The following is a 13521-nucleotide window of genomic DNA, read 5'->3' as shown; positions in this document are numbered from 1 at the left end:
TGTTACTTAGGTCCTTTTGAAAAATTACGCGAGATTTAACTCATAAACAGATTAGCGGGTCGGAGTGAAAATTTGTATGTAAGAGTTTCTAGAGCCGAGAAAGGGTATTATGCTGGTTTAAAACCCCTTCCTCTTCTGTTTTTATGGTTTTTTAATTTTCAAATCGTTTAATTAGTGTGTCCAATGAGTTCACTCAATCCAATTACTGAATATTATTCACTGATTTTGCCCAAACTTTTTATATTTTTTCTTGATTTTAAGCTCGATTCGCCATTCGGCAATAACACTGCTATTGATTTTTTTTAAAAGTATTTAGCAGAAATTTTTGAAAACCCTTAGCAAATGAAGTTTTTTTTGTGCGATTTTCGGAATTTCGCGTTTCTTTTACGAGGATGTTGGAATTTACGCGGATTTCGGAATGTACGCGTTTTTAGTGTATTATTAACAACTTTTCAGAACATACTATACCGATCAAACAAACGGTTTTGGATTTATTTTTTTTATCATTATTAGGCACTCGGTTCAGTGAAGGAGATTAGGTAAAAATGTATGAAACTTGGTTGTCTGGTGTATACCGATGTGTTATATGGTTCGAAAGGTCTGGGAGAAAAAAGTTAAAACCGTTTGAGGGCGCGATTTTAAGGGGTTTGGCTAGGGTGGTCGGTATTACCGACTTTTCGAAAACCGGTATTTCGGTATTCATAAAAATAAAAACCGGTAAAACCGGTATTTTAATTTTTTTCGGATTAATACAAACCAGGGGTGACTCGTGGTCTCTAAACCTACTTTTTCAACTACAAAATTCTCAAAATCATAGTTTGGAATGTAATGATGATTGTCCGCGACAAAAAAAAGCAAGTCACTCTCTCTAGTATTTATATGGACATTGCTAACGTAAGAGCTTCACTCTCTCTGTACTATTTAAAAATAAAACTGAAAAATAATTAAAGGGTGTCGAACGTCTCCGGTAGTGGTTTTCTTCGGCCGGTTTTCTGCCGCAGTCTTATGCAAAAACATGCCGAAGTAAGCCACTGCCGTTACCTATATAAATTTAGATTTGAAATTTATTTTTTGCTTAGCGTCTCAGGTTGTATGGACGTGTCACTGCATGATTATGCATGCATGATTATGTTTTTGCATTTATGAAAATCTATGCTTCATTACGATCCAGATTTTTTTTTGTAAGATTAGGATCTCAGCGACCATTGTTTTGATCTCTAGGGGTATACCATCCAGATACAACACTGGATAACAGTGTTTTAAAAACTCCAATGAATGAATCTAGTGATATGATTACGAAGAACATAATTTCAAAACTCATGTAATAACAAAAAAACATGCAGATTTTTATTTAAATTTTCATTTACATCAAAGCTACAAAGCTTAGTTTTGAATAAGTGAATGACTTTAAAATTCGTAGAAAAACCATATTTGAAACTATTGAGAAGAGTATACGAATGAGTGAAAAAAAAAGAAATCACGATCAGACCAGAATTTACTTTTTACGAATCCGAATGAATCGATGGTAAAGACTTCTTTATTCGTCCAAATTATTTATTATTATAATTATTTTATTAACTTTAGCTTCTGATGGAGAAATGAAAAATGTGGCATATGAACAAGTTTGTAACTGAAATAGAAATAAATATTTGAAAAGAGAGGCTGGTAAAAAATATATAAAAATATAGAAAATTATAGAAAAAGCAGAAACTTTTACACGAGTGAGGCCTGGTACTTTCAGGTAGTTGCTAATTAAAACCCGCTGCGGTACGGGCGACGAAGCTTTGACCATGCTACAGCTATTTAAATTTCACTTTTTCAAGGTGCAGTAATTTTTAGGATGAAATTCTTCATTGGTTGATTATTTCATCCTGTGACACTTTGTATCAACAAAAAGTAAATTCCTAGTCCAAATTTATATTTATTTATTTTTTTTTAGTTTTACTTTAAATAGCACAAAATGAAGCTGTTCTACTTAAACAATAAATGTTTTGCTTTATTGATATGAAGTTTTTTGACATATTATCGATACACACAAACACATCGTCTGAATTCGAGCAGATTGTTAGAAAATTGATACATAGGTAGGGGTAAATTAATATTTAATGTTGCTTATGTCTAAATGTATTTATTATATAGGGTGTTAGGGAGCTCACATAAAATCCTTCAAGAGGCGATAGAGGACCATGTTTGATGAAAAAAAAAATCCTTCTACGCATATGGACAAAAGTCAACTACTGCCCCACTATTTTCAGTTTTCGGTTATGTTCGCCTTTAACGAGCAGAAAATTGTGAATTTTTGAGACACTATTGATTACGAAATTTTCTCAGTTCTTCAAGGGAACCAACAGACCTGAGCTTGCTATCGTACTTCTTGTGATAGACCTCGTTGAAAGTGAACATAACCGAAAACTAGAAGAAGAGAATAACTCTTCAGTAGTTAAATGTTGACCATATGCGCAGAAGGATTTTTTTCATCAAATAGGGTCCTCTATCATTTCTTGAAAGTTTTGATTAAAAGTGAGCTGCCTAACACCCTGTGTACATCGTCATGTGATTTGTAACGCCTACCTAAGTGAGTAGCATTCATTAGCCTAACAATAATTTATGAATATTGTGACAAGTTTTTTTTTAATTTAAAGAAAAATACCGCAAATACCGGTTTTTTCGCCCCTCCAATACCGGTATTTCGGTACTGGAAAAAATATCGGTTTTACCGGTTTTTGTTTTACCGGTAAACCACCCTAGGTTTGGCGCATTCTACAAAAAAAGAAATATAGCATACTCCTACAAAAAAATACCTTTATTTTGATGACCGAACATGTTTTCTAAGTCAAACCAACTCCGAGATGGAGCTAATTTATTTGTTCCAGATCTTAAATGAAGATTCTAAAAGAAGCAAGTTTTACTAACATTGCGTTGAAAGTACTTCGCTCCAGCCGTCTACTTGACCTAGCTGCCAACACGAAATGAGAGATCGATTTTTTGCACACTCTCATCAAACCAAAAGTGAGTTAGACAAAGCGAGCTCGTAATTGGTTGATTTTTTTTTTCAATTTGGTTAATTTCAACTCCACTACGGACTGGACTCCCCAGGTTCTAGAAATCATAAAAAGAACTACGAGTGCGTCTTGAACTGTCCTACAGATCAGACGTTTTTTCGGTTGCTTGTGGACTGGTCTTTGACTGCCTATAGCTTCAAAGTTTGTGTTTTGTCAGTGTGTCTTTTTAAGATTACCTGAAAGTTATTTCCCATCAGTCTTTCTCAAGACTACCTACTTTTGAATTTAACATTTGTTTTAACTTTTTTCGTATCACCTGAAATGGCTGGACGGAAAAAGAAACCTCGCATCGCTGCGGGGAGGAAAAGAGAGGCATCTCTTTCTGACACATCGAGTGTCTGTAGTGACAATCCTTTTGATATTTTGCCTGAGCAAGAAGCTGGTGAAATGGAAGTTATTAATAATGAAACTATACAAAATATAAAATCTTTAAAAAAGGAGAAAGTTCCACCTATTGTGGTAACTATTTCTTCTGAATTTAATATATTCAAAAAGGAACTTTCAACGTTTGTTTCTGACGATAAAGTTACCTATCAAATTGGCCGTAGAGGTGAATGCCGCTTATTAGCCGACTCAGTAAAGGGTCGTGATCGTCTTGTTCAGTATTTAACTGACAAGATGTACAAATTTTTTACATATGACACCAAGAACGCCAAGCCGTTCAATGTTGTCTTGAAAGGTCTCACCAACGATCAAACCGTTGATGAGATCAAACTTACTTTAACAGAATTACTTGGCATAGCCCCTACCCAAGTAATTCTAATGAAACAAAAATCACGAGGCGAAAACAGTCAGAGAACTGGAATTTCCCTTGTTAATTATTTAATTCATTTTAACCGCAATGAGGTTAACAACTTAAAATTTTTTGAAAAAGCACATGCTTTGTATAATGTGCGTGTAAAGTGGGAAATTTATAGGAAGTATGGCGGAGGTGAAAAGCATATCACCCAATGCCGTACTTGCCAACGTTATGGCCATGGTTCCAAATTCTGTAACATGGACCAAAAATGTCTTAATTGTGGAGACTCTTCTCACAAAAAGGACACATGTCCTGTGAAAGAGAGTAAAAATTTTCGCTGTGCGAATTGTAACGGCAACCATATGTCAAATTTTTATCAATGCCCAGTCCGTTTAGCAATTGTTAAGGCAAGGCAAGGTAAACAAAATTCAATTTCTCAATTAAAACCAACTTCAAAACAAAATTCTCCAAGCGTACCAGTGACGCATAGTTTACCTACTCCTTTGCATACCCGTTTAACTTATGCACAGGTTACAGGTAGTTCGAACATTATACCGCCTAGTGTTGGTAGTTCGAAAATGACCGTTAATATGGGTAAGCAAAACAGGCTAGAAAATAATTGTACACCTATCACTCCAGCTAATATTGCTGCCGAAAATATTTTTTCTAATGTCAACTGCCTGGGGCCTATTACGGCAGGTAAACTTTCTTTTTTGCAACAGGCAATGTTCGATCTTATGAACGCCATGTTGCAGGCAAAATCAATGTTTGAAGCCATTCAAATAGGCACAAATTTTACTATTAAAATTGTTTCTAATTTAAAATTTAGCAATGATTTTAAATAAAACAATTAAAATATTAAATTGGAATGCTCGCTCATTGAAGGCCAATGAGAATGAGCTTTTTAATTTTTTAACAGTAAATAATGTGCATATTGCAATTATTACTGAAACATTTTTGAAACCTAACATAAAATTAAAATATGATCCCAATTACGTGGTTCATAGATATGATAGGATTCAGGGTTCCGGCGGTGGAGTTGCAATTGTTATTCATCGCGGAATCAAACATCGTGCTCTTCCCCATCTTGAGACGAAAGTTATTGAAACTTTGGGAATTGAAGTTCAAACTGAACTTGGGATTTTATTTATTGCCGCAGCATATTTACCATTTCAATGCACACGCGAGCTCAAAAATTATTTTAAAGGTGATTTACAAAAACTCACCAGAAATCGTTCGAAATTTTTCATAATCGGCGATTTTAACGCTAAACATCGTTCATGGAATAACTCTCAAAGTAATTCCAATGGCAAAATTTTATTCAACGATTGTTCTTCAGGATACTATTCTATTTTGTCTCCGAATAGTCCTACATGCTTTTCTTCTGTAAGAAACCCTTCAACAATTGATTTGGTGCTTACAGATCAAAGTCATGTATGTAGTGATTTGATCACACATGCTGACTTTGATTCTGATAATCTTCCAATAACTTTTTCTTTATCACATGAATCAGTTTTAAACCCTATGAGCTCTGTTTTTAATTATAACAAGGCTAATTGGGAAAGATACAAAACTCATATTGAGAGAAATTTCAATAATGAGCTTGATTTGCAAAACGAAGTGAATATTGATTCCGCTTTGGACGCATTAAAATGTGCAATTGTTGATGCCAGGAATTATTCTGTTCCAAAGGCTCAAGTGAAATTTGATTCACCAATAATTGATTCACCAATAAATAATCTTCAACTTCTAATTCGTTTGAAAAATGTCCGCAGACGTCAATATCAACGTTCTCGTGACCCTGTTTTTAAAACTATTTATAAAGATTTACAGAAAGAGATTAAACATAGATTTACTCTTCTGAGAAATCAAAATTTTGAGACTAAAGTTGAAAAATTGAAACCATATTCAAAACCATTTTGGAAGCTGTCGAAGATTCTTAAGAAACCTTCAAAGCCTATTCCAGGTTTAAAAGATGGTGAACGTTTTCTTGTATCCAATGAACAAAAGGCTCAAAGACTTGCTCAGCAGTTGGAGAGTGTTCATAACTCAAATTTGAATTTTGTGAGTCCAATTGAAAATGAAGTCACACGTCAATTTGATTTAATTTCTTCCCAGAATTTTTTACCTGCAGAAATAATTGAAACTAACTTGAATGAGATTAAATCAATTATTAAAAATTTCAAAAATATGAAAGCACCTGGTGACGATGGAATCTTTAATATACTAATCAAACATCTCCCTGAGAGCACAATGGAATTTTTAGTAAAAATTTTCAATTGCTGCTTCAAAATTGCATATTTTCCCAAATTATGGAAAAATGCAAAAATTACTCCCATTTTAAAACCGGATAAGAACCCAGCTGAAGTTTCAAGTTATCGACCAATCAGTTTGCTTTCTTCAATAAGTAAACTATTTGAGAGAATTATTCTTAACAGAATGATGTCACACATCAACGAAAATTCAATTTTTGCAAATGAACAGTTTGGATTTCGCCATGGGCATTCCACAACTCATCAATTGCTCAGAGTTACTAATATGATACGAGCTAACAAATCTGAAGGTTATTCCACTGGAGCTGCTCTTTTAGACATAGAAAAAGCATTCGACAGTGTTTGGCATAATGGTTTGATTGCGAAATTGCAAACTTTTAATTTTCCAATTTTCCTAATCAAAATTTTAAAAAATTATCTTACTGACCGAACTCTGCAGGTTGTCTATCAGAATTCAAAATCTGATAGATTTCCTGTCAGAGCAGGTGTACCTCAAGGTTCAGTCTTGGGTCCAGTCCTGTACAACATATTCACTTCAGATCTTCCTGATTTGCCTCCAGGATGCACAAAGTCATTGTTCTGCGATGACACAAGCATTTCCGTAAAAGGAAAAAGTCTTCGTGTCATATGCAGTCGATTGCAGAAAAGTTTAGATATTTTTTCTTCCTACTTGCAAAAGTGGAAAATCTCTCCCAATGCTTCTAAAACTCAAATGATAATTTTTCCGCATAAGCCTAGGGCTTCTTTCCTCAAGCCAAACAATAATCACGTTGTCAAGATGAATGGGGTTATTTTAAGTTGGTCCGACAAGGTTAAGTACTTGGGACTAATTTATGATAAAAAACTTATTTTCAAAGAGCACATTGAGAGTATACAAGCCAAGTGCATCAAATATACGAGATGTTTATATCCTCTCATTAACAGGAATTCTAAACTTTGTTTAAAGAACAAACTTTTGATTTACAAACAAATTTTTAGACCAGCAATGCTTTATGCTGTACCGATCTGGTCAAGTTGCTGTTCAACAAGGAAGAAAACGCTTCAAAGGATTCAGAATAAAATTCTGAAAATGATTTTGAAGCGTCCTCCTTGGTTTGGTACACTCGAATTACATAGACTTACTGGTGTTGAACCATTAGAAGCTATGTCAAATAAAATTATTAACAATTTTCGACAAAAATCGTTGCAATCCTCAATTGCTACGATAAGCTCTCTTTATAGCCAATAAGTTAGCAATTAAGTTAGTTGTAAGTTTACTTCCCCTTTTCTGACAAGTAGGTTTAAATCCCTACGAATGATAAGTCCTAATTGCGAAAGCAAACAAATCCTAACAATTAAAATTACAAATTTCTAACAGTGTTGAGAAGTCACCATTTGTGATTGGACACACATACTCATTATTTACTAATATTTATCATAAATACTTAAGCTACTAACAAATCCCCCCTTTAAAAAAAAAAAAAAAAAATAAAAAGAACTACATTCGGATTGTAAATTCTGAACGAAAAAGTTGCGAATTATTTCGAGCTCCAAGAAACTTTATCTAAAAAGACTGTTTATATGTACACTGAGGCGTAATTTCCGCCTCCATCTGACTGAAGTCATTGAACTCAGCGTGCCAAGCTAACACACGTCACGACAAAACCAACAAAAGCTTAAAAAAACAAACTCTCATGAGAAAATACCCGCCAATGTCAACTGGATGAAGCGCAATTTCCCTTTCAATTAAAACACGATTATCGACCTCGGTTTGGAGACAAAGACCGCAGTACCTGACCCACCTTAACATTTACTTTCTACTTTGTGTATCTTCAAATTCCAATCCCAACATGGTTCACTGTATCGAAAGGGAAACCTGGTAGCTGAAGAAGCTACCCACACGACGCTACCCGGACCTTATTGGGTCTGCCAAACGTTGCAATTCAACTTTCCCGACGAGTTCGCGGGATGCGCTTTTTGTGCTGTGCAGTGCAGTTGCCACGTGTCTCCCAATATTGTGTTTTTTTTCGCTTCGCCGTTGTGAAACTCGTATTCATATGGCAAATGTCAAGCGAGCAACCCGACGGTTTAAATAAATCGTGAACGGAAAAACAGCGTGATATAATTTACCGTACATCGATCCTTGCTGCGCTTCCCCAGACAGTAAGATCTGATGGTGGCCGTAATGTTTAATCAGCGCTGGCAGTACTGGTTGAATATTTGTTGATTGTATCAAAGCGAAAGAAAACTTTGTCTTGTCTCTTTCACATCTGTAGGGTATTGAATATTTTTTGGACATCACTGTAGCGCTTTTCCTAAAGCATCGCAAGGCCTGCTGATCATAACCCTTCCCGTTGCTGCTGAAAGGTTATCACTGACAACCGATCTTCTTCGGTAGTCGTCCCCGGTTTTTCCATGTCTCGTGTGCGGTTCAGGACCAGTTCAATGGAAACATATACCATCCATCCGCGAGTCGGATAAACTGGCCTTGATAAGTGGTTAATGATGTGCGGCAAGAAGCGACAAAAAGATTTTCATACTGCTTACGGTATTTGAAAGTGATACCTTACCGGAGTCATTGATGAGGGAGCGGCATGATTTGTTTTTGTGATTTTTTCATTCACGGTGAAGGCAACCGTCACGACTTCTCCAGGACCGGTACATTCAACTTTTCGCTTCTACGCTCCAGCACGGATGTCGTCTGCATGCGCAGGGAACACATTTCCACGAAAGGAATGTTGGCCGTTAGCTTTGTGGGAAAAGCGAGATGCGTCGAAACGAAGACAGGCCGCGAAGATTCATGTGTACAGGAAAAGCTTGAATTTTCAACAGGCAGGGAGATTCATTATCTGTATGGCCGGGTGGTGTTCGGTTGATTACGGCTAAATTATGGGCTTGGGTTTGGAGGTTCAACAGGCGTAACAAATCGGAATGGGCTTCGGTAAAATTTGGTATGGGGATGGTATCGATTGCTGTGTGGAAGTGGAAACGGAGATGTTTTGCATGTCACGGTTATCTGAGAAGATATGTTCGTTTTCATTAGTGAAAAACCCACCGATAAAGGTCTTGCACGGTGGCTGTTATATCAATACGTCCAAGCAGCTTTAGTTGAAAGTATCGGGATATGATGTGATTTATCATCATGAAAAGTTTTCTCCTTAAATTACATGGTAAAAATTTTCGAACTCTATCAAGTTTCAAGTAGTTTAGTTTCATCTATTAGTAAACTTTTTTCTTCATCGAATGATTGAACAAAAAAAAAAACAGTTTGGTTTTCATCATAGGCAACTAAATAAACATCAATTACTAAGAATATTTATTAAGATTTGTACTAATAAATCTAAAGTCTATTTTACTGGAGCCGAAGCATTCGATACTCATGCCAAAGGTTAGAAAAATGCCAAATTTCAGTTAACGGACCACTTTCTTCCAGTTAACTATCTAAAGGGTAAATAATAATAATTTTTACTTCCAATAAATCACTGTCAGTCCATGGGAGATGAGTTGAATGTACACATACACGGCACAATAAAATAAACATGTCATAACCCACTTACTTCTCTGCTCAGTTTGTTCGGAATTACAAAATTGATCGTAATTTATAAGCCCTTAAGGCATAATAGAGGCGCTGTTTAAAACACACCAGATAGTTATCATTAGCTTACACTCATCGCACTTAGCTAGAGCGGCACCGAATACAATGAAAGCACAAAACACATGCTCAAACATATGCTCGAAGAAGTTGGGATTAAGTGTGGCACGATTATCAAGCTTCTTCGCTGCGCATCCTCCATGCCGTGTAATCGCGCTATTAGCGGAAAAAACGATTTAATAAAAATTCACTGGCGTGATTAATGAGGATCATTTTTATGTACAATCAGACACAAACATAGGAAAGTTTTTCAACATTTCAGTCGGAGGGAAATTAGAAAACCGATACTTTTCGCTTGGTAATCAAAAGTAGGTCTTTTGTCTTCCTGGTTTTGTGCAAAATAGTCAAACAATGTAATAACAATTTGATTCGAAATATGAATGAACACTCGATAGTCAGTCACTACTTACTCATCATTTCGTGCTTTTTTATTTCCAGGATATCCTCCCAGTTGTCCAGCATCCGGCTGGCCTGTTGCCGTATGCATTGCCACGGATTCGATCTGACTACGCATAGCAAGCTCTCCACGATCGCCGAAGCATCCACTGGCACTGTGGGAAGTGAAAAGGGAAGAAAAAAGGTAAGCGTTAGCAAATAGTCAATAAACCAACGATTGTCCGTAGTTAGATGGTTATTATTAAAAAAGCATTGCGGTTGAACGCTGCACGTTAGCGACTGAGAAGGCACAGGTGGCATAAGGCGGAGAGGCACGATTTACGCTAATTGACTGCGCGCTGGATTTGGCATCTCAGCCAGTAACTGAGACGACGCTTTTTGATATATGAAAGACGCACGCTAGACATCATCCGCTAGCGTCTCAGTTTGTGATTTTTTTCCTGCCTTTGTAGTTACTATGCGGAGGTGTATGGTTATAGTATAATGTTTCCTCAAACGAGTAAGAAGAAAGTTTGTTTCCGTTGATTGATTATGTTGTGTCTGCGATCACCGGAGAAATTACTACTGCAAGTAATATCAGTCAGCTGTTGTTAAGTTTCGACTTGTTTCAATAAACAAAGTTGTAGAAAACTCTATCTCAATGCGATTTGACAAGAGTAAACTAGTTTTTATTACCCACTTATAAACAAAAGTTTATCATCAGTATAAACAACAAAAGCAAATGATTTTCTTATTAGCGAGGAAAATTAACGATTACAGGTTTTTACCCGTTCAAGCCTTCAGAGACTTCAATGAAGTTTTCCCAGAGAAACGATGAATCCGGTAAGCAATTACTCTGCGGCTATGACGCACTTCTGAGCTGGCTAGGGGGGAACCAAAATTCACAGGAACACTTGAAAATCTGCAATCTTCTATCTCAGAGCAATTTTTATTTGCTTTTGTCGATTTACAAATGAGGCTGAAAGTCTAGGGAACAAGATTTTTACAAATCCAAGAGTAAAATGGGCTATTGATCAACTTTAACTGAATGGAGGAAGCCTCCAGGAGTTGACGGTATATATCTAATACTTCTTCAAAAATGCAAAGATAAATTAGTATTCGCTAGGGTATATTCCTACAGTTCGGCGGCAAACCAGAGTGGTGTTTGTTCCTAAGGCAACTAAAAAAGACAAGTCGTCACCAGATTCCTTCAGATCAATTGGCTTCTATCTTTCTAAAAACCTACTATAAAACCTATTGACGAACACATCAAGAACGCAAGACTCTGCAGAAACCCTTTGAGTAAAATGTAATTTGCGTATCAAAGCAGTAAATCGACAATGAATGCTCTTCACTCAGTTGTAACAAAACTTCAAAAATCATTCGAAGCTAAAGAAATGTTGTTGCCAGCATTTCTGGATATAGAAGGAGCTTATGACGATACAAGTTATATGTCCACGGGAAATGCAATGAAGGCACACAGATTCGAAAACTGTCTAATTGAATGGATCGTTGAAATGCTTACAAATGGAAAATATCTGTGCATCTTGGAGACTCGTCGCTTAAAGTAGTAGATGTAAAAGGTTGTCCGCAAGGCAGAGTTCTTTCCCCTACAACTATGGTCCTTAGTAGTGAACGATCTCTTCAAAAACATAGGGTCATTGGGGTTCGAAGTGATCGGTTTTGCAGATGACGTGGTTATTATAGTCCGTGGTGAATTCGATAACATTATTTCAGAACGAGTGCAATCAGCTTTAAATTACACTCTCTCGTGGTGTAGAAGAGAAGGACTAAACATAAATCCCTCCAAGACTACACTTGTACCGTTTAAAAAAAATTAACCTTAAAATTCTTTATTTAAACAGAGTTCCGTTGATATTCCCCATGGCAGTTAAATATATTGGAGTAAATCTGAATAGTAAGCTTTTCTGGAATGCACAAGGCTATCTGTGCTTTTTGGGCTTGCAAAAGGACATGATAGTCAAGCAGCCTTGAATGCTTTGAAATCTGTTACTTGCACTCCCAAATTAGTTTGGTAATGTGTTAAAATGCTTCAGCAACTAGCTACACCGAACAAGATATACCTTTACTGGGTTCATGGACACTGGGGCATCGAAAGAAATGAAAAAGAGAATAAACTAGCAAGAGCCTGGATCAGCTGGATCAGCCATGATCAGTATTCTGTGGGGTTTCCTTTAGTACACTAAAAATGGAGCTATCAGAATGGGAAAAAGGTCAGGTGCTGAACTGAGAAATCACTACAATAGCCCGTCATGCAAAACGATATATCGAGCCTAACGCTTCGACTGCACAAAAATTGTTAAACCTTTCAAAGAAGGATCTAAGTACTTATACTGGACTGATCACTGCACAATGGTCCAGAAACCAAATTTTGGGGAAAATTTGGGTCTAGAGCTCTATAGCCATCTTTCAGAGAAAAACTTTTTTCTACAAAGTTATTACATATGAAAAAGCGCTTATAGAAAAATTATCAAATCTTGAGGTGACCAAATTTTCGATTTTCGAAAATAGTTCTAAATTTCGTAATTATTTTTCGTAAAAATGTTATATCTTAAGATTGGCTCATATTACCACGGAGTAATAAGTGCTTCTTACGTAAAATTTTCCGAGAAATACGATGAAATCATCAAATTTAAAATAAAATTAGCTGTATTGGCCGAAAAATGTAAATTTAATTTTAAAATACAAAAATAATCTATCTGGCAACACTTCTGGTCAAAAATAATATTTTTTCTGGATTCCTTGGTTCATTTTCTTCAAAATTCATCTATTACTATTGTTCGGGTGTCTTACGTTTATAAATTGTAAAAAAAAAGTAATTACGAAGTTTACAACTTTTTTCGTAAAAATGTTATATCTCGCGATTGGGTCATATTACCTCGAGGTGATAGTTGTTTCTTATGTGAAATTTTCCAAGAAACACGATGAAATTATCAAATTTGAAATAAAATTGGCTGCATTTGCTGAAAAATGTATATTTAATTTTCAAATACAAAAATTAATTATCTGGCAACATTTCCGGTCAAAACTTATATTTTTTCTGGATTCCTTGGTTTATTTTATTCAAAAATCATCTATCAGTATTTTTCGAACATCTTACTTTGGTACAATTAAACAGGTCCAAATGAGTTTCCATGAAGCGATGAGTGTGTTTTCAACATGGCTTGCCTCCGATTGCAAGAAGCAAATGTTTGTGTTTTTCCCTCACATAACCTGGAGACCGTGATGTGACTTTAAGAAGTATATGAGATAGTTACATATTTTATGACGTTTAGTAGGCCCTCTAGATTCTGGCAATCAAAATTTCTGCTGGCTGTCTGATCTCCAGTGACAAAACAGCCTACCACTTTGTTATCAGAGTGCCCCATTGATATTTGGGCATATTTTTTGTTCTGCGTCAAACTTGCGGTTTGGTTTTCT

At 35.9% G+C, this 13521-nt stretch overlaps 1 protein-coding gene across 5 annotated transcripts in view; it reads right to left on the bottom strand.

Annotated features, from left to right (window-relative positions):
• Window positions 1-13521, bottom strand: part of LOC129724189 (uncharacterized) — a 37854-nt gene that overhangs the window by 12351 nt on the left and 11982 nt on the right. For all 5 annotated transcript variants that reach the window (XM_055678877.1, XM_055678874.1, XM_055678875.1 and 2 more), the window contains exon 2: window positions 10116-10256. In XM_055678877.1, coding sequence (XP_055534852.1) covers window positions 10116-10256 — 141 coding nt within the window. The remainder of the gene's footprint in view (window positions 1-10115; window positions 10257-13521) is intronic.

This window comes from Wyeomyia smithii, chromosome 2, assembly GCF_029784165.1.
Source record: "Wyeomyia smithii strain HCP4-BCI-WySm-NY-G18 chromosome 2, ASM2978416v1, whole genome shotgun sequence".
NCBI lineage: Eukaryota > Metazoa > Arthropoda > Insecta > Diptera > Culicidae > Wyeomyia > Wyeomyia smithii.
The sequence above is the reverse complement of the archived record's forward strand: the minus strand, read 5'-3'. Positions and strand labels throughout refer to the sequence as shown.